Below are 25,562 nucleotides of genomic sequence, written 5' to 3' on the forward strand. Positions count from 1 at the left end.
AACTTTTCCAGACTGTCATCAGCCTTTTTCCCGAATAATGAAGAGCCGTCAAAGGGCATATTCAAAAGTCTGGCCTGTACATCAGGGGCAAAGCCCGACTTTCGCAAACACTCATGCCTGCGGATTGTTGTACTTGCCGCCATGGCCCTGCTGATACTGATAGCGGAATCGATGCCAGTTTGAAGTGATTTGCACATGGCATCTTTGCCATCTTTAATAATGTTAAGGAAGGCTTCCTTTTCCTCTCTTTCGGGTATGCAGTCAGCCGCTGATGAAGCACACTCCCATAGTGTGTGACTGAACCTGGCGAGCGTACAGGTGGCGTTGATGGACTTCAATGCCATACTACAGGCAGAGAAGACTTTCTTTGCCATAGAGTCGTACCTCTTGTCATCTCTATCCTGTGGGACAGTAGGGTAAGCGGTCCTACTGCTAGATGAAGTTGCCACTTGAACCACCAGGCTCTCTGGGGTTGGGTGTTTTGACAGGTATTCAGGGTCAGCAGCCACTACCCTATACTTGGTTGACAATCTTTTATTGAATGCAGGGATAACTTCGGGAGTTTCCCAATTAGATGCAATTTTTCTTTGTAAGGCTGCATGGAAGGGGACCACCGGGTCCTCCTGTGGGCCTTTGTCCAATATATCTGTTAGGTCATCCTGTTGAAAAACAGGTGAAGGCGCAGACCTACCCATAAACTCAATTATTCTTGCCATCAGGGTTCTATATGGTGTTTCGGCATGTTCCCCTGGGTCTGGCTTAATAAATTCCACTTCTGGGGAAGTGTCCAGCCCACTTGCCTCGTGTAGTGACTCCTGTAGTTCCTTCAGCCTTCTTTCCTCGGAGGTGAAATCCTCTGCAGTAGGCAGTGTGGTCCTCTGTAATCCAAATGTTTCCTGGTCACAATCTTCCCCTTCTTCATAAATTGAAGAAAGTCCAGGGTATTCTGACCTCTGAAATGGAGTAAAACCCATTTCTAAGGCAGAAGGAGCCAAACTCGTTATTGGACGAGAAAACGTCGATGTCGTCGACGCCGATGTAACAGGCTTCGAAGGTGCCGAAAACGGCGTCAAAAAAACTGGAAGGGGTCTCGAAGAACTCGAGAGGATCGGGATCCTACTCGAGGGCATCGACGACGGTCTCGGTGTCATGCCAGAGGCCCTTGAAATCACTGTTGGCTGTGGGCTGGCCTTGGTCCTCTCTTTCATCGGCGTCGACGATGGCGTCGAGTCGATCGACCGATGCGTCGAGGAACCCTTCCACAATGGCGCCGATGGTGCCGATCCGTGCATCGAAGGAATCTTCGACGACGGTGTCAAAGACGGTGCCTTCTGACCCAATGGCTCATGGCGCTCTCGGGTGGAATGTTTCGCCGGGTTTTTCACCCGGGGTATCAGCCTCAGCTCTCTTCGAGGGGGTCGAGGCCGCGTTCTCGAAGACGCTTAACATTTTCTTTCCGAATTCCTCCCACTCAGCTTGAGAACCGTGTTTGGTGGGACAGGAGACTCTTTCTGGGGACACAGAAGACGAGGAATGGGACCTTCGACTTCTCTTTTTTGAGTGTCTTGAACTTTGTGATCTAAAATGGGAATGTTTTTGACGGCGAGGAGACGAATGCCTCAACTCAGCCGGCGAAACTTTCGAGGTAGTTTTGGCTGACTTACCTCTCTCGAGCTTCCCCTTGCGCTCCTTCAAGGCTTTCGCCGTCATGGACATGCAGTCCTCACACTCCTCACAATGGTGCTCGGATCCCAAGCACCATAAGCAGACCCTGTGTGGATCCGTTACTGACATTTCTTTACCGCAGTCTCGACATTTCTTGAAGCCGGATCGCGGTGTTGTCGGTTCTGATGAAGAAGCCATCGAGAACGATAAGGTATATTCGAGTAGAAATAGATAGTTAACCTGACTGAACTGAGCAACGACGTTCCGAGGCCCCACGAAGCGCGGAAAAACGGAACTGAGCAACGGATGCAGTGCATGGCTATTTATGGGCATGGTGACGTCGGCGCTGATGCGGAGGCCGTCGAGGGACATCGAAGATAAGGAATACGTCGGAGGACACAATCCCTTCGAAATTATATTTCATATGGCAGCATGGCTCATCCAGGGGGGGTGGCGGGATGTGCTCCGGAGGTTTCACTGAAACTAGTGGCATGTTTTCTGGGCAACGGGGAAAGAATAGGAGAACTTCTTGGGTAGAATATTATGCGGGAAATCACCTGGGTTATATACGCAAAATAGAACAAGTGGTCACCAGCATGGCTATTCTGAATGGAACTTGCCCTACCCTGAATGTGCAGGGTTTAAATTCCCCACTAAAGCGGAAGGATCTTTTTCATCGATTGGCCACGCTCGACCACACCTTACTGTTTCTCCAAGAAACTCATCTCTTACCCGCTGATGAATTTCGACTCAATGATAAACCCTATGCCATCAAATTTTGTGCCTCCTTAGGGCTAAAGAGATGAGAGTAGCCATTCTGGTTCGAAAGGGGGTTTGACTGAAAGTCCATAAGGCGCTACAAGACAAGGAAGGGAGATATATTTTAGTAGTAGCCACGCTACAAGGAAGGAAGGTGACCCTGGTATTGTTATATGCACCCAACACCCGACAGAATTTGTTTTTCGACTCCATGTCCAAGATCTTGCATGAGCAAGTCGAAGGGGACGTCATAATGTGAGGGGATTTCAACGCAGTGATCAACCCGTTACAGGATAAATCGTTGCCCCCCCAACCTCAGCAGATAAAAAAGCTTTCTTAGCACTCAGTACACTTCTCCGGGAGCACTCGCCGATAGAAGCTTGGCGATTCTTTCACCAGGGAGAGCGGGATTACACTTTCTTTTCTGCAGTGCATAGGGCGTTTTCTAGGCTAGATATGTTTTTTCTTTCAGACAATCTTATCCCCCAAACATTTGGCATAGAGATCATCCCGAAGGTCTCGTCAGATCACGCCCCTGTGCTGGTAACAATGGCTCCATTTGTCGGAACTCCAGAGCCACATGTATATGGCGACTGAATGAACTCCTTTTGGGAGATTCGAAATTCTGCTCCTGTATTTCAGACATTATAACCCACTATTTCGCCGACAACGATAACGAGAGGATGGACTATACTGTAGTATGAGATGCGACGAAAGCTGTAATCCGGGGCCAAATTATAGCTAATACAATAGAAAGGGGGAGAGCCAGAAGACAAATTCAAGCTCAATTGGAATTAGAACTTCAAGAGAGAAGATGCACATAAAAACAGGGCCTCCCGACGAGCACTTGGGGATGTGCAGGTGGCTCAAAAAGCTCTCGAAGCTCATCATATGAGTCGGGCGGCCTATGGCTTAATACGCATTAAACAGCACTACTACTCAAAAGTAAATAAGGCCAACCGGCTACTTGCAGCTAAACTTAAAAAACAGGTGAAACGTAACCATATAGACTCCCTAATAGATACAGACGGGAGGTGGGTTTACTCTGACTTAGAGAAACTTCAAGTAGTCGCAAAGTTTTTTTAGGGAACACTCAGCTTCTCATACCACAGACCCACAACTTGCCCGTGACTTTATACAAGAGGCACATCTGCCGCAGATTTCACCGGAGCTCCATGAGCTGTTGGAAGAGCCAATTTCACCAGAAGAGACGGATGCAGCTATTCGGTTCATTCCTCTGGGTAACCTTTAGAACAGCGCTTTCCCCTCATCTAACAAAACTCTTCAATGTTACAGAAACACGGGCATGGTGACTAAATCAATGGCCGAATCGGCCACGACGCTGCTGTTAAAGCCTGGGAAGATCCCTACAGATTGCGCCTCTTATAGGCCAATTGCGCTGTTAAATACAGATGCAAAATTGATGGGTAAAATAATTGCGGGGCGATTAGGAGTGATCCTCCCATCTTTGATAAAGAACGACTAAACAGGATTCATTCGCAACCGTTCAACATACGATAATATTCGTTGTGCTATAGATCTGATTGCCCTTGCCCTAAAATTCCGGGGAGACTGTCCTTACTATCTTTAGATGCTCATAGGGTGTTTGACAGCATGTCCTGGGGATATCTAGAAGTGGTGTTAGAAGGATTTGGATTTGGCCCTGTAACGCTCACCTGTTATCCACAGGGACGTCACTCTTACGACCTCGAACCCTTTCCTGGAGGCTATTCGACTGGAGACTGACCCTGAAACACAGGAATGGTAGAGTTTAACTCCCTATTGTCTCTGTGTGCTTGAACCCCTTCTTCCCCGGGGTCCAACCCTTCCCTTTGATCCACAGCTCACCTTGTTTTCTTGGATAGTGTGCTCTCCGTCCTGCCTTCAGCGCAGGGGCGCGTTGATTGATGCGGGCTCGTTGCTGCCTAGTTACTTCATTGGCAAGAGTCCGACAGGTAAGTATAATGAGTCTTTTGAACAGTTCTCTAACTTCGTTCCTTTCCTTCCTTAGATGATGGACGGCGTCCGGGGATGGCAGCGTGCTGCTGAGAGGAGTAGCGCTGAAGGTGAGTGAGAGCGCGATGCACCCCTTTCGTATTTGCATTGAACAGAGTTATTTTCTGTGTCTTTTAGGTGCTGCAATGTTTTCAGCGTGGATGCCGGTTATGAAGAACAAATGCGGTGGGTAAGCATGGTATGCAGCGTCTATAGATGTTTCCACGCTAACCTGGAGTCTCTTTTCCCTCTTGCAGATGGATGAGAAGTTCCGGAGACAGAGTTCCCCCAGAGTGGCTGGGATTCAGGTAAGCGTTTGAAGCTTGTACAGTATTTAAAAATAAGCATAGATTTGCAGAATGCTTACTAATGCCTTTTTTCTGTTCCTTTCCCTTAGGAAGAGGCGTGCCGGGATGGGAATGACACCGCCGAAGATGCCCGCAGAACAGAAGGAGCGATGACTGATGGCCAGAAGAGCCGCAAGGTAAGGCTGTTCCTAACAGTGTTCTTGTTCTTGCAGGAGATGAGCGCAGAAGAAAGATGCAGGCCTACTGGAGACCGATCCGAACACGGCGAGTGTCACGCTGCAGGTGCAGAAAATGCAAAGCATGTTTCTCAGCCTGGGTGTGGCTTAAATAGCCTCTGGGTATCCCAGGTGCCTCTGGGCTGAACCACACCCAAAAGACTAGACCGCACATGAAGTTCTGGGAACCGAAATATGTGGGGGCATCCATCTTGTCCCCATCAATGCTCTACAAGTCCAATCCCCAATGCTATTCTATGGGAGGGAGTGAGTGAGTCTGGTGCCACAAGCGCCAAGTCTGACTCCAAGTGGGTCTTTGGCGGGATGGAGAGGCCGTTGAGGGCCATGTAGGTGATTGTGGCCTGGCTCCAGCCTGACATCTTGGAGGGCTGGGGACATGAGGGGCAGGAATCATGACAGGCCCGGGGTTTTCAAAATGACTACTCTCAAGCTTCCAAATTCCTTCGACCAAGGTCAAAATGAACAGAAATTGGACCCCATTGATCGTTTTAGGCAAAGGCACTAGACAGGGCTGCCCTCCCTCGCCCTTAATCTTGGCTCTGGAAGCCCTGGCACAACAAATTAGACATCATCCTGACATCTTAGGCTTTGAAGTGGGGGGGGCAATGTCAAAGTAGCGTTATACGCGGACGATCTGCTCTGCTTTTTAAACAATGTCCCTAGCTCTATTCCGCCCCTAATAGACCTAACCCGGTTTGCCTCGATCTCTGGTTTTAAGGTGAACCCAACTAAATCTATGGGACTGGTCTTAACTGAAGATCCCACTAGACTAGAGGGAGTACTAGCAGCATCACACATTCCAAGGTCCTCTACCGATATCCCGTATTTTTTTTAATTTATTTATTTACATTTATATAGTGCGCAAGCAGCCCAGGGGCATTGAGGCGCTGTTACTTGCATTAAACTTAGTTACATGTTACAGGCATGGTAGAAGTTGTTGACACATTGTGAATGTTACATATATCGCTTTGGTCGTATAATACATGATACATGGAGGTATTCGTGCTGGTGTGTCTGGCCTTAAGTGAAGAGGGTGGTCTTCAACGTTTTGCGGAAGGTGGTGAGGGAGGCCTCGCCACGGATATTGGGTGGTAGGGCATTCCAGTGAGAGGGCGCGAGATAAGGGAAGCTGGATCCGCCCGCTTTTGCTTTTTTTACTCGTGGCACCGAGAGCATGTTGGTATACGGCGATCTGGTTGGCCTGGTGGAGGAGACGAGGTGTATCAGTGAGGTGGATGCACTTGTGGGTCAGTCTAAGAGCTTTGAATAAGATCCTTTCTTTTATTGGGAGCCAGTGGGCTAGTTTTCTGGCCTCCGAGATGTATTCTCTTTTTGCAATGCCTTGGGCTGCCCGGAGTGCATTGTTCTGTATTACTTGTAATCTCTCTAAGTTTTTATTGGCGGTTCCTAGGAAGAGTACGTTACAGTAGTCTAGCCTAGAGCCGGTGATGGCTCTGGCTATGTTGGTGTAGTTTTCTTTGGAGAGAAAGGGTCTGACTGCATTGATAAGTTTGGCGTGATATGCAGCTGCAGAGGCAATTGCGTTGATTTGTCTGTCCATTGATAGGCTGGAATCCAGGTAGACTCCCAGAGTTTTGACAGAGTCGGAAACTTGAGTTTTAATGGAGTCAATGGTGAAGTGGCTGAATTGGGCATTTAGGTTTTTTAGGGTGTCGGGAGAACCTACCAGGAGGAGTTCCGTCTTGTCGGAGCGGAGGCATAGGCCGTTATCTGCCATCCAGGCTTGGATGGTGTTGTAGAGGTTGTTGAGGGTCAGGGAGTCAGTGGTATAGTTACCTGTGAGAGTGAGGAGGATCTGTGTGTCGTCGGCGTAGTTTTTGTAGGAGATGCCCATGGCGTCGAGGATGAGGAAGAGGGGGATTGTAAAGATGTTGTATAGCGTGGGGGAGAGGTAGGAGCCTTGGGGCACCCCGCAGAGTATGATGGTTGGTGAAGCTGCAGCCAGGTCCGAGAAAACTTGCATGGTTCTGTCTTGTAGGAAGGAGGTGATCCACGCTGTGGCTTCAGGGGAGAATTTGGCGGTTTTGTCGAGATGGTGGCATAGGACGCTATGATCAACGAGATCAAATGCCGCTGAGAGGTCGAGGAGTAGGAGAAGAGCTGGTTTACCCATGTCTCTTGCATCGTCCATCTGATTTTTCAGGTTCAGTAGGGCTGTTTCAGTTCTGTGTCTGGGGCGGAAGCCAGATTGTCGGAGTCCAAGGAGTTTGTTCTCTTCAATGAAGTGTTGGACCAGCAGGTAGGCTGCTTTGTCCAGTATTTTAAGGAGGAAGGGGACAGTGGTGATGGGTCTGTAGTTGTTGGGGGAGGTGGGATCGAGCGATGGCTTTTTTAGAAGAGGGCGGACCCACGCTTCCTTGAGGGAGGCAGGGACTTTCCCTGTGGAAAAGGAGGCATTTACAAAGGCTGTTAGGAAGGGAGCTAGTGTTTCCGTGCAGTCTTTGATAATGGATGCTGGGCATGCATCACCTTTGCAGTTAGAAGGTTTGATGTTCCTCATTATGTTGATGATGTCTTCTTCCTGAATGGGTTTGAAGGAGAAGGGTAAGGGGGGGGGGATCAGGGACAGGCGGTGGGACTGGGATGTGCTTGTTCGGAAGGGCTTGTTTAGTGGCTAGTATTTTGTTTTTGAGGAGGCTAAGTTTGGATTGCATGGTCTTTTGTATTTCGTCACACCAGTCTTTGTCTTTGGTGAAATTCTGGGGGGCGGGAGTGGGTGTCTCGAGCTCTCTAAAAATGGCAAATATTTCTTTAGTGCTAGATTGGGCTTCCGAGATTCTGGATTCAAAGGATTTGGCCTTGGCTTGGGTGATTGCCTTTTTGTATTTGGTGGAGAGGGATTTAAAGACTGTCTTATCTTTTTCGGAATGGGACTTTTGCCACTGTGTGAGTGCGGCTTTTTTTTCGCTGCGGAGTGAGAGGAGGTCGGGTGAGAACCAGGAGTTGGAGTGGGTAGTGGGTTTGGATTTGCGAGGTTTGAGCGGGGCAATGGCGTTGATAGCTGCTTTGATGGCCGTGTCATAAGTTGATGCGAGTGTTTCAGGGTCTGAAGAGAAAGGTGGTCTGAAGGCTGGACCTTGGAGGAAGGGTAGTAATCTCTCCTTGGTGAGTTGGCGGGAGCTTCTGGCGAGGCAGGGAGGGAGAGGTTGGGGTGAAGGGGTAGCTGGGGAGCAAGTGGTGAGGATGCTAAAAGTGACGATGTGGTGGTCAGACCATGGGGTGGGAGTGTTTCCTGTGATGAGTGGACAGTTGTGCTGCGCTATCCAGTCAAGCGTTCTACCTATCTTGGAATAAAACTGACCCCGAGTTATGCGGGCCTCTACAAGGCGAATATCCCCACCTTGTTTAAGGAGGCAAAAGGGCTCCATCGTTGGGACTCTCAGGAGATCTCATGGCTAGGCCGAGTCAGTGTGGTCAAAATGTCTCTCCTCCCGTAACTCCTTTACGCTTTTCATTCCTTGCCAATACTCATCCCTGAAAATGAACTCATAGCCATGCAAAAAAAGATAGGCCAGTTCATCTGGAAAGGAAAAAAGCCAAGAGTCCCTTGCAAACTTCTTACAAGAGGGAAACTGGCAGGCGGATTAGGCATACCTTCGGTGTTGCGTTACTTTAGGGCAACCCAAGTGACAGCGATGCTCCCTTGGGGAAACTCAGCAGATCCTCCTAAACGGCAAGAGATTGAACAGGCGGTAGCATCGTTTCCCCTGGCTCCCTTCCCTTTTCTTCCCAAGGAGGCTCAGAGTTACCGGAGCGAGTTGCTTACCACTACTCTAGCCACGCCCGAAGTTGGGACAGGTCATGCTCACAGAGGGGTATTGTGGCAGTGTTAGGCGCACTATCCCCATCACCCAAAATCCTGCATTCACCCCGGGTATATGTGCCAAGTCATATCAAAATTGGAGTCAAGAGAAACCCCTGAGACTGAAGAATTTATATGTAGGTCAGTTACCCTTGACTTTCCAAGAGTGTAAGGAAAGGTTCGGGGTCTCAGAGGTAGAACGCTTTAGGTATACTCAACTATGGCATTGGCTAACCAATAAGGGCACCCATCAAGCCGCTTCGAGAGTTCCGTGGTTTGGAACTTACGATCCCAAAGGGGCAGCAATCCCATAAAATAGCCAATTGTTATAAGCTTCTAGAGAAAGCCTCAATGGAGGAGAAACTCCCTTAAATGCAGGCTTGGGAGAGGGAACTGGGCTTTGAAATTTCAGAAGAGTCCTGGCAATGGATCTGGAACCGGGCCCAGGGGAGTTCACGTTGTACCATAGTGAAGGAGAACGCCATTAAAGTATCTTTTAGGTGGTATTTATCTCCAAGTAGGCCCCATGCAATGAATCCAGAACACCCAGATACATGTTGGCATGGATGTGGAGACCGGGGGGATTTAGCTCACATGTGGTGGCATTGCCCAATTATTCAAACATTCTGGCTGGAGGTGAGGTCTAAAATTAAAGAGTTTACGGGCTCTCTGCTCCCCATGGATCCAAGAGTGCTGGTGTTAGGAGATGCGCCGGAGGATGGGTCCTTCCCAATGACGGGGCATAAGGCGGCTCTGATCTCACAACTACTTATTGCTGCCCAAATCACAAGAGCCCGGTTTTGGAAACCGGTGGAGGGACTGCAGATACCATATTGGTGGATAAAGGTCTGGGAATTGCTAGGCCTGGAGGAACTTACAGCCATGCTCGAGGGGAAACTCCTGAAGTTCAAAAAAATCTGGAGCCCATTCCTGGACTATCTTTCAGAAAGAGAACAGATGTTCTTTCGCCCGCAACTTATGAAGCACTTTATGAATCCCTGAAACTTGGTGTCGACTTTATGAATTGATGGCGTGTTGATCTGATTTCTTTTTTTTCTTTTCTCCTTTTCTCTCTTCTCCTCTTATTCCTTCTCCTGGTTGTACTCCTTTGCCTTGGAATTCCTGCTCTAGAATTAATCCTCTCAATCAATTATCGCTGTTTAATGTATTCAGGAATATTTGATCAATTTACGATATCAAAAGAGCAATTGTGAAATAGAAAGCAATGAATTGTGAAGGAGAATGAATTGTTATACATTGTTTATGTTATGCGGTTGTATGTTGAAAATCAATAAAAAAGTCAGTTTGCAACAACTTCTAGGCAGAGTCTAAAGAAGTATTGTCAGTTGTTTCGCATAACCAACTTGAGATAATTTGTATGGTGAGTTTGAAGTAACATCTTTAGCAGTTTTAAAAGACAAATTAGATTTCAGATCACTCAGAGGGAATGGATACCAAGCTACTCCCAGTCTCCTCCGATTCCCAGTGGTTCGCATATACTCTCTTGTGGGAATGTGGAGCTTAAATACACCAACTCTACACAAGAGTGTAGGAGTGAGGATTGCTGCATGACATCAAGCCTTGGGGAGCGGTGGAACTATTCTTTAAGGAAAAAGGAGGGTATATGATTTCTTCTACTGATGTCATCGGGTCTCCCTGCGAGTCAGCTCCCCCCAGGTGGTCATCCCTCCTATAGCCGCCCCAGGCATAGTATCAGGTAGCGGGCTGCCGTCCCCTGGCCACATAGGGGAAGGTCATCCCAGGCAAAGGAGTGTTGACATCCGTGGGATTCATCACAATTACCACACCCAAATATTCAAATTCAGCTACAATAGAGATTTTCCCATTCATATGGCAGTGTGTTTGCAGTAAATAATGAGTGATGGATGACCATAGAACAGCTGAAAAGGGGTAAACGAGCACCATAGAGCTATTTAGGCTCTATAGGTCTTCAGCGCTGGTTTACCCCTTGAGATTTTTGCAGTGGATAGTGATCTTGAACTAAATAAATACAAAACAAAATCCTAATCTTCACCCACAAATGCAAAAATGAATTTTGCATGTTTTTCTTCCTTAGCTCACATCTCCCCCAACTTTCCACAGCATCCTTTTACTTTTGTCACAGTGATTATACAGCAACCTTCATTTGCACTCTGCCACTATCCACATAGTTGTTTTTTCCAAATGTCGCATTTAGTACCCCAATTGTTAACTTCTATTACAGCACCAATCCCGCTCACCCCCACCAATGCCATTAACATCCAATCTCTGAGGCCCTTTGTTCTTGTTCATCTGCAAATCTGATGCATTTGTAAACTGCTACCAAACTGGGGAATGAACTATTCAAATTACTGATTAGATTTGTATTAACCATTTACTCACTCTCGGGGGTCAGGTAATAGAACTTTTGGAAAACCTTGGAACATTCTGAAACATTTTCAGTTGGATTACTGTTGTGGTGGTGAATCTGTGTTAGCCGCAGTATGTACTGTCATGTAACATTCATAATCATTGTATCTGTCTAGCTAGTGTTAAAAAAAAAAACAAGAAGTAGCCTGACCTCATACTCTGCTTCATCGTCCATCGCCTTGGAGACAGTCTTATCCACAGCATCGGCTACCACTGGCTCAGGGGTGACAGCCACACTGGGGGAAACAGGGTCTGAGGGTTCCTGTGATGCAGGTGGGCTTGACTCCTCCTCTTTCTGATGATCACCTCCAAGGTCTTCTTCCATTTCATTCATAACGGAAACAAGCTTCTGTTTCTTCTCAGCCTGTTTTCAGATGAAGGAAAGCCACATGTGAGCCACAGTTGAATTTCTAGGAAAACAGTGTAGCGCAACAGGCACTGAGAGCGCAACAAACAAGGTTTCTACTTAAAAACAAACTTTTTTTATGCAAACATCGGGAGACAAAGGCATATGTATGTGCAAGGCTTTACAATGATTTCGGGATCTATGGATGTCTACATGGAAAAAAGCACTGCATTTTGAGTTTGGTATAAACAAGTTATTATTTAAGTTTCTCACTGGCAAGTGGAGCCATCCCAATTTCAGAAGGCAGGACTATGATGCAAGTCACAGATTGTGCCTGGTGATAATTGAATCTGTCCTATCCCACCTGCCATTAATCACATTTGGTGTAGTCTCCCAAATATTCAGAAGAGAGTTCACACGACCAAATGTCCTTCATGACCACTGCAACATACCAAATGCACCGAGGGGCACAGTCAGCATCCTGCCATCAATGCTTCCAATCACATCACTAGCCTCAGATCTCTTCCCATAGAAATGGTGTGCTATGCGTATGTGTGGAATTAAAGCGGCAAGTGACTTATGCCTGGCTAGTGGTTTGCAACTTGAAATTTGTAACCCTGCCATACTGCAACTTCGTACACTGCTGACATATGCCACATTTGAGAAAACCGACCCAGAGAGAGCGAGCAACAGCTATCAACACAGCAAGAATGTCAAAAGTAGTCGTTTTGGACAGAATGCCCCCAAACACTAAAATTTTTCACATTCATGCATTGACAGGGAACCCAAAATAGAGTGATGTCTGCAGAATTCTGTGGATGCGCTTGCCACATAGCTGAAATAAATTAAACTGTAGAGCTTTAAAAGCATATTGCATGAAAATGTCATTTTTTTTTATTATAACAGACCGACAAAGTTCATGGACACTGTATGGTACTGCAAGGGTGCAGAAGGAGGACTTTGACACAAAGGTGGCATGTTTGGGGCTATAGACTTATTAACAAATGAAGCAAGAGAAAACCTATCTTTTCCTATTCCTAAGAGTGGTTTCCCTGCCTCAACTAAAGATCCAAGTTGACCGTCAAGATATCTGTTAAAGTAAAAGTGACCACCGTCCTGTGTCAAGAAAACCCTATTTCTGGCCCTGACACTATAAACTAAGGAATAAAGCGGTATTGTTCTGATCCCAGGAGAATACCTCCCTTCTTCTGACATCCAGTCTCAAACAACCTGGGGGACTGACTCCCTTCCCCAGGTCACAACGTTCCCAACAATATTTACTTTCTCTGGTGGGCCAGAAGAATGCCTCCCTTCTCCTGATGTTTGGTCTCAGTCTCAAAAACAAAACAGGGGAATGACTCCCTTCCCCAGGCCTGTTGGACCTTGCTCCTGATCCAAGATACCAGGAGAATGATTCCCTTCTACTGATAGCTGTAAAACAATATCTTACAGCCAGGGGGAATGTCTCCCCTTCCCTGGTCTTCTCCTCATTAGTTTTCACACTTGCAACACCGAACTCTGAGTGTTATGAGGGTCAGTGACCCTCCCATCTCTCCTCCTTTGGTTTTGCCCACTTGCTTAACTTCCCTGCTTAGTACTGCCACAAGGAAGAGGACTATTATCGGTTTGGGTCCTTGACGCAGGTTTCTCTTCTTTGGTTTGGCCATCTTGGTTCATTTCCCTGCCAAGTACTGCCACGAAGAGGAGGACTTGTATGACCTTTTTGGTTTGGGACCTCAACCCTCATTTCTCTCCCTTTTCTTTTATGTCCCCTTGGCTGCCTTGCTTGGCATGAAGTGACACAACTAAGATAGTCCTGTTTGTAACATTTGGACAGGGCGTTTGCCTCCTGTACCTTCCAGCCCCTACCGGTCCCCACGCCACTCCCGTTACCTTCTGTGTTCATGGGATGCGTGGACGGTTCTTCCTGAGGTCTCCCTTCTACTCTGTGTGATGCGTGGGCATCTCCATTCTTTGGTGCTTTCACTTTGCGGATCTCCTGCCAAACCCTTTGAGCAATGGTCTGGACACTGCCTCTTGTATTCGCTTCACCGTCGGCCAGCCTTGCGTTACGGTTTGGGAGCCTTCAGGCAAAGGAGTCCCGTTGTCTTCTTGACTACGGGAGTGGACTGCTCTCAGCTCCGTCCTGGCCTTCTCTGTGTCTCTCTCCGACAGGCAGTCCTTCCTCGGTTTTGAGTACGCAAAAGGAGGCATGCCTCCATGGAAGTCTATACCGCTGCAGTTACTACTTGGTATTTGCTCATCATTGCTCCTGTGTTCTACCTCGTCCCAATACTTGGATTACCTAAGTTCCTGATGTTGTTCTTCGTCTCGGTACTTTCCAGGACCTTAAGGTAGTCTACTTTACAGCAGTACATTGGTCTACAGTCTATGAAGAGGTTAGGAGAGGCTAGAGTGTGTGTGGGGGTGTGATGTTCTTAATCAGAGCTAAACCTTAGAAGGTTGTCATCCTTCCAACACCGTTCAAATCAAGCAGCTGAAATAATACCTTTTAAAAGGTAGACTTTTACACGCCGAAACAATCAACTGACTGCAGAGAATATAACGCGTAGTGTTCGTGGAAATATTACAAGATACCGCCAAAACATTAAGAGAATGCCCTCCCCACAATTTGTTCAGACTATCTGAACCACAAGAAAGAAACTCTCCCTGCCTTAACCACAAAAGCCAAACACCTCTCGCCACAATGCAATCAACCGTAATGCCAAGAATTTAAAAGCAATATGCCACTTAGAATCTGCAACCTCAACACAAAGCACTGCAATCTTGCCTTCCCCTCTCCTCAAAACAAACTAAACCCACCTACTGTTTTTTCAACAACAAAAAAAGAATAATAAATACACCAGAGCGCCTGGTGACAATGGAAGAAGAAGCAGTGGGCGGTACAAATCCCAATAACATATCATTTTTAACAAGTAAAACTTGACCTCCGCTTTAGATCTCCAATGGCCTGGATAGATATTCAAAATATGTTCCCTAAATGGTACCATGAGACATTCATATACCTTAACTCACTTAAAGTTCACGAGTGAAACCATGCTCCGCTCATACATGAGAATTAATAAAAATGAGGAGTGCTTAATGGAAAACAAAGAAGGGTTCAAAACCCTCTACAGGATACAGGTGGGATGCACGTACACTGTCTTTTTCTTGCCGAGGAGCAGAGCAGGCCTCACATATGGAAGTGACAAGTCTGGAGAAGATATTGGGGAGCATGTGCACGCGTGTGTTAGAGGGGTGAATGTATGTGTCGCAAAATGTTCATGGGTTTTTCTAAGTCTCCATGCTGTGCTTGGCTTATCCCTGGTGCCCTATACCCCTTCGGCCGCTATCAATCCAATATCTTATTTGAGTGGCGCTATCTGGTATGCTACACCATATTATTGCTATGTGTTGTGCAATGCTATGCTTTGGTAGTTAGCCAAAGTCCTTTTAAGAAATCTTGTGAGTTTTTCCCAAATATACCTTTACCAAAAATATTAAAAGTAAATGGGCTTTTTAAATGTAGACCACCCTTTGCTTCTATCAGGGTGTTACAAAGGCCTGGACCCCAATCCCTGTTTGAACAGAGACTGCCAGGACAGGAGGAAATCCAAGAGCAAACAAACCTTCTGACCACATAGCAGGAAAACGGAGGATGGAAAATGAGCCAGGCTAGAGGGCTTTTTTGAAGACTTGCAGGGGCCACCCTGGACCCCAAAGGTTTAGCTTTTCTAGACATTGGCCAAATGGAGCAACAGATGCAGGGAACCTATGGGAACCAAGGGGAGTTCACAAGCAGAAAAGAGTGGGCTATAAAAAGCCAGCAGTTTCAACGGAGAATGAAAAGTGTATGGTGAGGTCAGGGATAGAGGAGGTGGCCCAAAAGGCCAGCGAGGATGATGAATCAGGTGGAGAAATAATTGGAAGAGTCCATTGCCATGCTTTGAGAAAGTGAAGGAAAGGTGTTGGGTCTGAGAGGGTGGAACCAATTGGAGTGTATGTTTTGGAGGGAGAAAATAAGTTTTAGAGAAGAAGGGAGACCAAAAGGTGGTTAGTGGGCGGAGGGAGAGAACGGTAAGACTAGAAGTGATGTGTGGAAAGAGAAATGGACAAAACCAGAAAATGAGATGAGAACCTCTATCAAGATTGAGGAAAAGTGCAAGAGCCACCTCTAGTCTGGATATCCCACTGTGTGCGAGATATGTGTATATAGCATACATTACTTACCGTAATCGTGTTTCTGATGCTTCTAGCTGCTTAGATTTACATGCTTTGCATAGGCTGATCTAGTAGTAGGTGCAGAGTATTGCATGACTTGTTTTCGAATTTCAAAAAGGGACTTATACTGGTCGTGTTTGTAATATTATGCCTAGTGTGACGTGTACTGTACCCATGGCATGTCAAGGTCCCATCAGATTGCTTTGTTATGACATGAGGGAGCATGAAGTGTATGCGTGAGTACAGAAAGGTATGGAAAGATGGAAGATGTCGATGTACCTTAAACTCCAGTGTGGGCAAGGGGGATGGACGCATGGGAATCTAAGCATATACAAGCATTAGAAATAAGATTACAATAAGTAATGTAAGCCTTATGAGGCTTGTGGATCTACTTAGAATCACATGCTTTGCACAGACTAGCGAGCAGTAGCTGAAGTAGGTTGTAGGTTGTTGGAAGGCACATTGTCAAAAAGATGTCTTCACACCACCTGTCCCACCCTTGAATGTGCATCTAAGCAGTAATGCTATGTGAAGGTATGAAATGTACTCCACATAGGCGCTTTGCAAATAGCATCTAAGGGCACATTTGCAATGAAAGCTAGAGTAGCCCCGGTCCTCAAGTTAATTGTGCTCTGGGCAAGAATGGTAATGTTCGCTTGGACATTGAATAACAGATTTGGATGCATTTTACAATTCATTTTGAAATAGCCGATTTAGATACAGGATCCCCTTCTTTTCCTGCAGCAAGGAAAACAGAGAATTGATATGTTTTCCTCAGTGTTTTTGTTTTGTCTAGGTAATACATCAGTGCCCTCCTGACGTCTGGTGCATGGAAGCTTCTTTCCGCAGAAATTTGAGGAATTTGAAAGAAAGTAGTAAGTAATAAAAAGATCTTGACAAAGAGCTTGCAGTTCTCGGAACCTCCTAACAGAAGTGATAGCAGCAAGAAAAGAAGTCTTATGAGATGTTTAAGACTGGCTTTATGCATTGGCGCAAAGGAGTATCCCATGTAAGGACAACATTAAGATTGCAACCTGGAGTAGGATTGGAAATTGGAGGGTATAGTCTCTTAAGCCCCTCCATAAATGCTTTTACTACTGGACATTTCCAACATGACATTTTACTTTGAGATGTGGTATATGCTGAAGGTGCTGCTAGATGAACTCTAAGTGAATCAAAAACGAAAGCGGAATCCAGTAGATAAAGCAGATAGTGAACTATATGTGAAGGTGAGCAGTTAATGGGGTTCATGATGCGTGTTCTGCAAAACAAAGTATTTCCATTGGTTGAAATAGCAGTGTCTTGTACTGGGCTTACGTGCCTCTTAAAATGTCCAAACATCTTTGGGGCAGGGTCAAGTGTTCAAATTCTATGACTTCAGGAAACAAGTTCAGTGTTTGTGGACATGGATGCAGTGCTGTCTCCTGATGTTGGGATAACACGTGGTAAGGGCACAGTAGTTCGACTGGTGGGCAAAGATAGTCAAAAGGTGTGAGAAGCAAGTTTGACATGCCCACACTGGTGCTATAAGGATCATGTTGACATGTTCCGGGTGCATTTTGTGGATTATCTTGTTTAGAAGTGGAGTTTGGGGGACGAGGGGTTTAGCGTAAGCAAATATCGCTTAACGATTTATCCACAGTGCGTTCCCTTTGTTTTCTGTCTGGAAATATCTGGATGCATAGTCTTACCATTGTGCGTTCTCTTGTGTTTTAACAAGATCTATGTTTGGATGGCCCAGTCTTTGAAGACGCTGTGTAGAATGTCTGTGTGATGTGCCATTCGTGCTCTGAAGGAAGTTGTAGGTTTCTGCTTAGGATGTCTGCCAGACAGTTGTGTTACCCTGGAACATATTGTGACAGGAGGAACATATTGCATTTGTGTGCCCAATTCCAGACGTTCTGGCCTAGTGTGGACAGACCTGGAGAGTGCTTCACCCACCGACCCCCCATTTGTTTATATAGTACATGGCTGTAGTGTTGCCTGTCAGGAATAGGACATTCTTCCCTGTCAGCTGCTGTTGAAAAGCTTGTAAAGCTTTGAACACTGCTAGTAATTCTAGAAGGTTGTTATGCTTGTTTGTTAATGGTTGTGTCGACACACCGTATGCAGTGTGATGGAGAAAGTAAGCTCCCCACCCTGAAAGAGTGGCCTTGACAGCAGGGGTGGTGAATGATTTGCCCTTCAAAAGGTTTTCTTTTGTCCACCACTGCAGTGATTGAAAGAGGAGATATGAAACCACCACTAGATTGTCCCACAGACCGCTTGCCTGCTACCATTGTTTCACTAGCCACTCTTGCATTGGACGCATGCACATTTGAGCATGTGTCACTAGGTAAATGCAGTAAGCCATCATCCCCAGAAGGCACATTGCCTTTCACATGGTTATCTGATTGGCTACATATTGTGGAATTTGAAAGAGTATGTTTTGGACCCTCTCTTTTGAGGACAAGAATAGGGCGTCTTCTGTTCGAATGAGCTCTCCAAGAAACTAACTGACTTGGAACGAGGCTAGACGACTTCTTGTTGATCGAGAATCCAAACTGAAATAGAAGATTGTTGGTTTCTTGAGGGTTCCGTTGACATAGCTGTGGCATGTCTTCTGCTATTAGCACGTCGTCTAGATAAGGGTACTGTGAGACAGGCGTGATATCAAGAGACACAGACTCAAAAGTAACAGTTGAAAACCTTTATCATCAGACTTTGTGGGGTTGGTGTAATGCCTACCTGGCCCCAACTCTAAGAGGATTATTCCCTCAAGTGATGCTTCTAGGGGCCGCTTATGTCCACAAGTCCAAAACCAAAGTTAGCATGTGTCCAAACCTATGCTTGCCCTCACTCTTCAATCAAATGTGATAAGGATCTTCTTAGAGGAAAACTGGTGATTCAAAAGAAAATGTAAACCACAGCTGGTTTCAAGTAACCTTATCCATAGGTGTGATTCTGCCAGTTCAAAGTAGTTCAATTCAACAGGGTTGCCCTTGGAACCTTCCACGGAGTCAAAAGAGTTCAATGTCTTTGGGTGTTTCCTTTCCAAAGCTTTGATCCTTCCAGTTCCAAACACAAAAAACGCAGTTTCTGTTAGGCCTCTCAGGATTCGCCTCAAGTCTAGGCCTGGTTTCCCAAAGTTCAACAATGTCTTTAGTGGGCCTCCGAGGGTTCTCCTTCCCAAGCTTAGACCCCTCCTCATGAAGTTCACAATCAAACAAAATACACCAGCTCTGCAACCACAGACCCACCTCATGGACCTCCTGGCAAAATCTCCACACACCTTGGACAACATTCAAGACACTCTCGACAGAGGACCTGGTAGAAACCCTGGCCTCCCTCAAAGCCACATCGTATACAGACATCTTCCCAGCATCCATCCTCAAGACCCTCTCTGCAGAAGCTCTCCTTCCCTACCTGGAGATCATCAACAGCTCCCCAACTCAAGGCATCTTCCCATCGACTATAAAAACAGGACAAATCCTCCCTCTACCAAGGAAACCCAGTCTAGATCCAGACAACCTAGTTAACCATCGCCCCATCACCCATTTTCCCTTTCTGAGTAAGATCATTTAGAAAGCAGAAGACGCACAACTGCAGCAACACATTGGACCTCATTACAAGTCAGCCGGTCCAGAAACAATGGTGTCAGTAAATCCGCTGCCACTGTTTCCGGGCCAGCTGATTCTGAATCCTGCAGGCAGGAGGTGTCACTCCCGCCAGGTCTGACCTGGCGGAAGTAACACCACCCGCCTGCAGGTGGACATGGAAACACCAACTCTGTCATAGACGGAACAAGTGTTTGCATGGTCCCCATCCCCATGGAGTCCTATGCGACTCCATGGGAATGGGGCTTTACAGAATTCTGCCTCCAGAATTACCGGGTCACCGGGGTTGTAATGCCGGACTCGTAATGAGGCCCATTGACACCAACAATCTCCTCCAAACCTACCAATCCGGGTTCAGACCCAGATGCGGCATGGCGACAGCAACCATACAGGTGGTCAACAATGCCCTTACCATCCTTGATGACGGCCACCCCTGACTCCTGGTTCTACTGGACCTCTCAGCCACTTTCGACACAGACAACCAGGTGCTTATGGACTCCCTACATCAGCACAAGGGTATCAGCAACAGTCCTACGCTGGTTCAAGTCTTACCTCGCCAACTGCCAGCAGTTTGCTCAGATGGACTCCTCTATATCCCCAATATTACCCGTCACCTGTGGAGTACCGCTGGGTTCCACCCTCTTCCCAGTGAGCTTCAATCTATACATGGAGTCTCTGGGAGACCTCCTAGTCACACACATCTACCAATACACAGATATACCTCAAGATTGACTCCATCAAGGACATCCATAGGCTAAAATCCTGCCTCGATTCAGTCTTGGATGTCCAGTGCATACTTGAAGCTCAACCCCTCCAAGACCGAATACCTACTCCTCACCAACAACATTGAAGACCCAGACATACAGACCTGGCTATCAACCATGAACTCTGAAGGCTTCACACCTGAGCTCACCAACTGCGCCAAGCCCCTCCATATCGACAAACACCTCTCCCTCAAGACACAGATAGCTAAGAAAGCTCAGACAGCTTGGTATAAGCTCTTTGCTCCAGCAAAAAGTCAAACCCTTCCTCCATCCGGAAAGCTATCCACCGTTCAAGCATTGGTCCTAATCCACCTGGATGGGGCAATGCACTCCCTGAAGGCCACCCGTCGTCCTCCCTTGTGCCCTGAGAAGTTTCCTACTTGCGGCCACACGCCTCATCAAAGGTCTACGCATAGACAACCACATCACCCCGGCCCTCATCGACCTTCCCTGGCTACGAGAGCACGCACAATCACCTTCAAGTCTTTGTGCAGTATCTATAAGGCAGTCGCAGGGGTGTTGCTAGGTCTGGAAAAGACCCGGGGCTACACTGATGTCGGAACTGTCAGGACTGGGGGCTAGCTAGTCTTTTGGCTGTAGCTCCCGAGATTCTATCCGGGGTTACGACCAAAAGATCCGGGGCTATAACCCCCTTAGCCCCCCCCCCTAGCAACGCCTCTGGGCAGTCGCCCTCAAGTCACCCAGCTACCTTGTGGAGAAACTCAGCATCTCCGGCGGACAGCACACCACCAGAAGCCAGGGCATGTGCAGACTTGAAATCTGTTACTGAAAAAAGGAAAGGTCCAGAAAACAAGCATTCTCTACCTACACCCCAAGACTATGGAAACACCTCCCAGTCAGCATAAAACTTGCTCCCACTCTCCTACCATTCAGAAAAGACCTCAAGACCCACCTCTTCAACGAATCTCTCTGCCTCAACACCTAGGCCATCAAATAGCCCCTCGCGGCACCTGACTCGCTAGATGCCGCCCGGCCCCCCCACCCCACCCCACCCCACCCCACATCTCCTCCCTGACACCTGGTACAGTTGCACCCCTCCTCTGTGCCCCTCTGCATACCACCCTAGCTGTATATCTGTTCGGTTACCTCTGGAAATTCCTGTTATGCATTTGTACTGTTTACCTATGAGAAGCAGTCTGTTGCTTCTCAAAGCTAGGTCCGCGCTCAATACATACAATATAATAATACAAATAATAAAAATAAACAGACATTTCCTGTTACAGGGTGGACAGAACTTAGAATTCGTCCCATCTTTGTTTATAAGTGTATAGGCATCGAGACAAATGTAGCAGAAAAAGAAAGTGGAAGTATGCATTCTCTAAGAGAAATGTAAATAATCAGTCCCCACCCGTCTCCCTACTGCAAGGTCGAAGCCTTGTGTAGGTTGAAGCCTATCGTCGAGCGATCACTGAATTCGTCGAAAATCTGCAGTTAAATGGATGCTGAATGTTGCGAATGTGCGTCGAGGTTGCGTCTGTCGAAAGGCGCAAGAAATATACAAGTAACCTAACTATTAATATTAAAGTAGCAAAAGCTACAGACTCTGCATTGAATCGCCGACAGCAATGGCGGAAAAAATCAATCTGAGGGACCTCGGTGCATGAAGGCCCATGGGTACAGTACATGTCACACTAGGGATAGTATTCTAAACACGCCAAGTCCTTTTTCGAACTTTGAAAACAAATCATGCAATACTCTACATCTACCACTAGATGCCTGCCTATGCAAAGCCTGTGATTCTAAGGGGATCCACAAGCCTCAGAAATATATATTCTGCCTAAAATAAAACCTTCATACTTATGTTGTGATGGTTTATTTAGCGACTTGTCACAGCCATTTTTTTTTTTACCTCCTTTGTGTCCTCTCCTTGGCTTTTGGATAAAATATTGGTTTGTTATACTACCTTGTTACGGTTCCATGTTTTAATATCCCCGCAAAAATATCGCCATACAAAAATATCACCATATTTTTGTGGAGATATTAAGGCATGGAACCTGCGGGGGACACCCCCGCAATCCCTGTATTATTTTAAAGGGAGCGGGGGACACCCCCACTTCCAAAAAACCCCAAATATTATCCCCAATAAATATATCGCTTATGGCCGCTCCTGATGACCGTATATACAGGGATATTTTTGTTGGGGATAATATTACGTGATACCCTTGTTACCCCATGTTTTAGGTCACGTCATTTGAATCTGACTCGACATACGGCATAGAAACATTATTTTACCTAAATCCATAACAACCTAAGACTCTGACCACCAGGAGAATTGGGCACAATAATTAATAGGAATTATGCATGCTGAATTAAATTGTAATCCTTTTAATGGCAGAGCTAACGTTTGCTATCAGATGCTCCAGCATAGTAATGTTTAATCTCAATCGGCTCATGCCACCTTTTAGAGCACCATTCCTATATTGGCTAGTAGAGTCCGACGACCCAAATTTAATTCTCATGCTGGCAATAACTTATTTGCTCACATAGTCAAACACACAATACTCACCCATTAAACAGATAACATTTTGGTACAAGCAAATGTTTTTCATGAAAATAATGTACAGTTTATCATGCAGTATTTACACTTTTTTCAACCGATTTCCAAGACATTTTACAGGGCTTCAAGGCCATGACAATGGCAGTTGGCCACTTTACAAATGTAAATAACGTGCAGATTTGGGATGGGTAAGAAATAGGGTGTCAAAGGTTTTATTTTTTTGTCTTAATCGATGTATCATATACCTTTACGTTACATTACTGACCACTCAAATACCCAACAGGTGGGCTTTTTGGAGTGAAGCTGGATGAGGCTTATAGAAGAGGGAATCAAGAGAAGGCTGTGTGAAACAGCTTAGTCTTCAGGATACTACAAAAGTCATATTCCTATGGATCGGAGGTAAAGGTGTACCCTTTTAAAAGTTCGTTTTATGAGAGGAACTTGTTAGAAGAACAAATGATTCTGGAAGAGCAATACGAGTACAGTTATTTAGAAAGAAATGAATGCATGGGCCCAGCCACAAGTGCATTTGTGAGACAAGCACAGTATCTTCAGAGTGGTCCAGCACTTTATGGGTAACCAAAACAGCAAAGAAAAATAGTAACGAGTGATGGGGGTATTCCCTCTGGTGTGGGTGAACAGATGGGCAGCAGAAATCTAAACGAGCAGGAGTTGGTAAATAATGGAGTTTGGAATATGGTTATGTTTTACAACCAGGTTAATTGACAACAGAGAAAACCAGAAATACAACAATGGGGAACTCCAGGGGAAGGAAAGTTAACCGTCATCCCCGGTATCATGTACAAAAAAAACACAAATAGACCGGTTACTGAAGGGATATCCCTCAAGCAGAGCTGACACGTGGGGGAGACATGGCAAAACAGAGGAAGAGAGATTAACAATTCAATAATCACTCAATACTACCAAATTATCTGTTCAAAATATTTAATCTGGTGAGCAATAATTCCTTATCTTAACAAAAATATAATTTTATTCTAAAAGTTATTCATATAAATGAAGCGATACACTCAGTACAAATCTTTACAGCACCGACAGAACATAACACAAGCCAATTCACAATTACCCAATGATAACATACTTAATCATCCTTAAATTGATCGATAAAGCTTGATCAACACAATATTACGAACACTCAACACACATACAATCAGAAAGGAAACCTATAAACAAATAGAATGACCAGTTAAGAAGAGCAATGTCAATAGTGCTCTATCATAACCCATAGTGGTATTAATTACACACTCATATGACCCAACATGTTTCATTCCCATGTAACAGTCGAATTACAGATAGTTCGGGGGAAATTCTTCAGGGGTGTAGGTGGTGGGTGGCAGTGGCTCTGGAGTTCATACTGTACACACAGAAAGATGATGTGCGGTACCACCTCCGTGGGGCTCTGCAAATACAGGGATGAAAGCAGCCGTTTAATTGTTCCTGGCGGGCGTATGGTTAATCCTCGCTAATGGACTCTTACAACAAGCTTGTGGTTCGCTCTTCTGTATTGTTCTAGCACAGTAATGTCTAAATCGACTATGGCAAGAAGAGACTGACTCAGGCCAATGTTCCAACTGAGAGGGCCACACATTGGGTCACCACATACCATGATGACTGCCTATCCCCATGACTTCAGGGGGATACTATCACTGTTGATCTTCAAACTATTTTGAGCTCATCCAGTTAAAATTTAGATGCAACCTTATTAAGTCCATCCATCCGACCAAAGGAGGAGCTGGGTGTCATCAGCATATATGTAGAGGTACAGTCCAAAAGACTAGATGAGGCCAGTAGTTTAGCAAAGACTGAAAATACCTCCTGTTCCTTTCAGCAAGAAAGGAGATGCGGCAGTACCAGATAGACTTGAGAAAAGTGCAGGCAAAGAATAGGAAGCAATACAGCGAAGGCAACCATCCGTAATGTGCATAAAAAGCGACTAGCCAATGCCACTTAATGGCGGCTTTTGGGGCAAAGTGCAGCCCACAGTCATACCCATGCGCTCCTCCAAATTTAAAAGGAAAGCATTTTTAGCAGGACATTAGCTGCAGTATTGTCCCCAAGTTGGCATACTAGAACGTAGGGGTTGCAGATCTCTAGTTACCATGGGTGGTGGGAAGCCCATGGGAGACCAGAGAGGCACAGCCTTTAAAGTGTTCTACTTCCCCAGCACACCATCAAAATCCTGCGTTATTTGTGTTCTGTAAATTAAAAACCATTGAATCCTTATTCAGAGTATTTGTATTTTAAGGCCATCTGTGACAGATGTCAAACAACTAAATGTTTCTTTATTTATATAAATGAAGGCATAAGAAGATGATTGCTTTGGACCAAGAAACTCTATTCCAAGCACATGCAATATTGCATCATTGTAGAACATGTGCATGCAAGATGAACAGTATAGCTATTGTGCTTTTTTCATGTTCATGTCTGCCTGTCTGTACACAAAAACATTAAAGACACGTGCAATTCAGCACCTATTCAGACATTAGCCGGGAGTGCAGCATGAGGCTTATACAAGATACCCATGAGTTTGTTTTTTAAATGAACACCTTTTCCATTATAGAGACTTAGAAGAGTACATAGAAATAAACCCTTGATTTACCGAACGTGATTAAAATGACAATCATTGTTTTTCCCCATACAAGCGACCTTATGCAACATAAACAATTAAGTAAATAAGCAAAGGAGGCAAGTTACCTTTCCCATTTGAACAACATTTGCAAATTCGTATAACATTTGACAATGATCGACAGCAAAATGAAGAGGCAAGCCAATCTGCGAATCCAAAATTAGAAGGACTTAAATCAATTCTAGCAAATCACAATACTACTAAGCCTACTAAGGCTCACAATCAACTAGGCTTCAATGCAAGATGAGTACTTGACCCATTCAATCCATATGAATAAC

At 45.8% G+C, this 25,562-nt stretch overlaps 1 protein-coding gene across 4 annotated transcripts in view; it reads right to left on the reverse strand.

Moving 5' to 3' along the window:
* Nucleotides 1-25,562, reverse strand: part of DNMT3A (DNA methyltransferase 3 alpha) — a 2,439,715-nt gene that overhangs the window by 1,331,406 nt on the left and 1,082,747 nt on the right. For all 4 annotated transcript variants that reach the window (XM_069605556.1, XM_069605557.1, XM_069605559.1 and 1 more), the window contains one exon: nt 11,347-11,559. In XM_069605556.1, the coding sequence (XP_069461657.1) occupies nt 11,347-11,559 (213 nt within the window). The remainder of the gene's footprint in view (nt 1-11,346; nt 11,560-25,562) is intronic.

This window comes from Ambystoma mexicanum, chromosome 4p, assembly GCF_040938575.1.
Source record: "Ambystoma mexicanum isolate Mex_15411 chromosome 4p, UKY_AmexF1_1, whole genome shotgun sequence".
NCBI lineage: Eukaryota > Metazoa > Chordata > Amphibia > Caudata > Ambystomatidae > Ambystoma > Ambystoma mexicanum.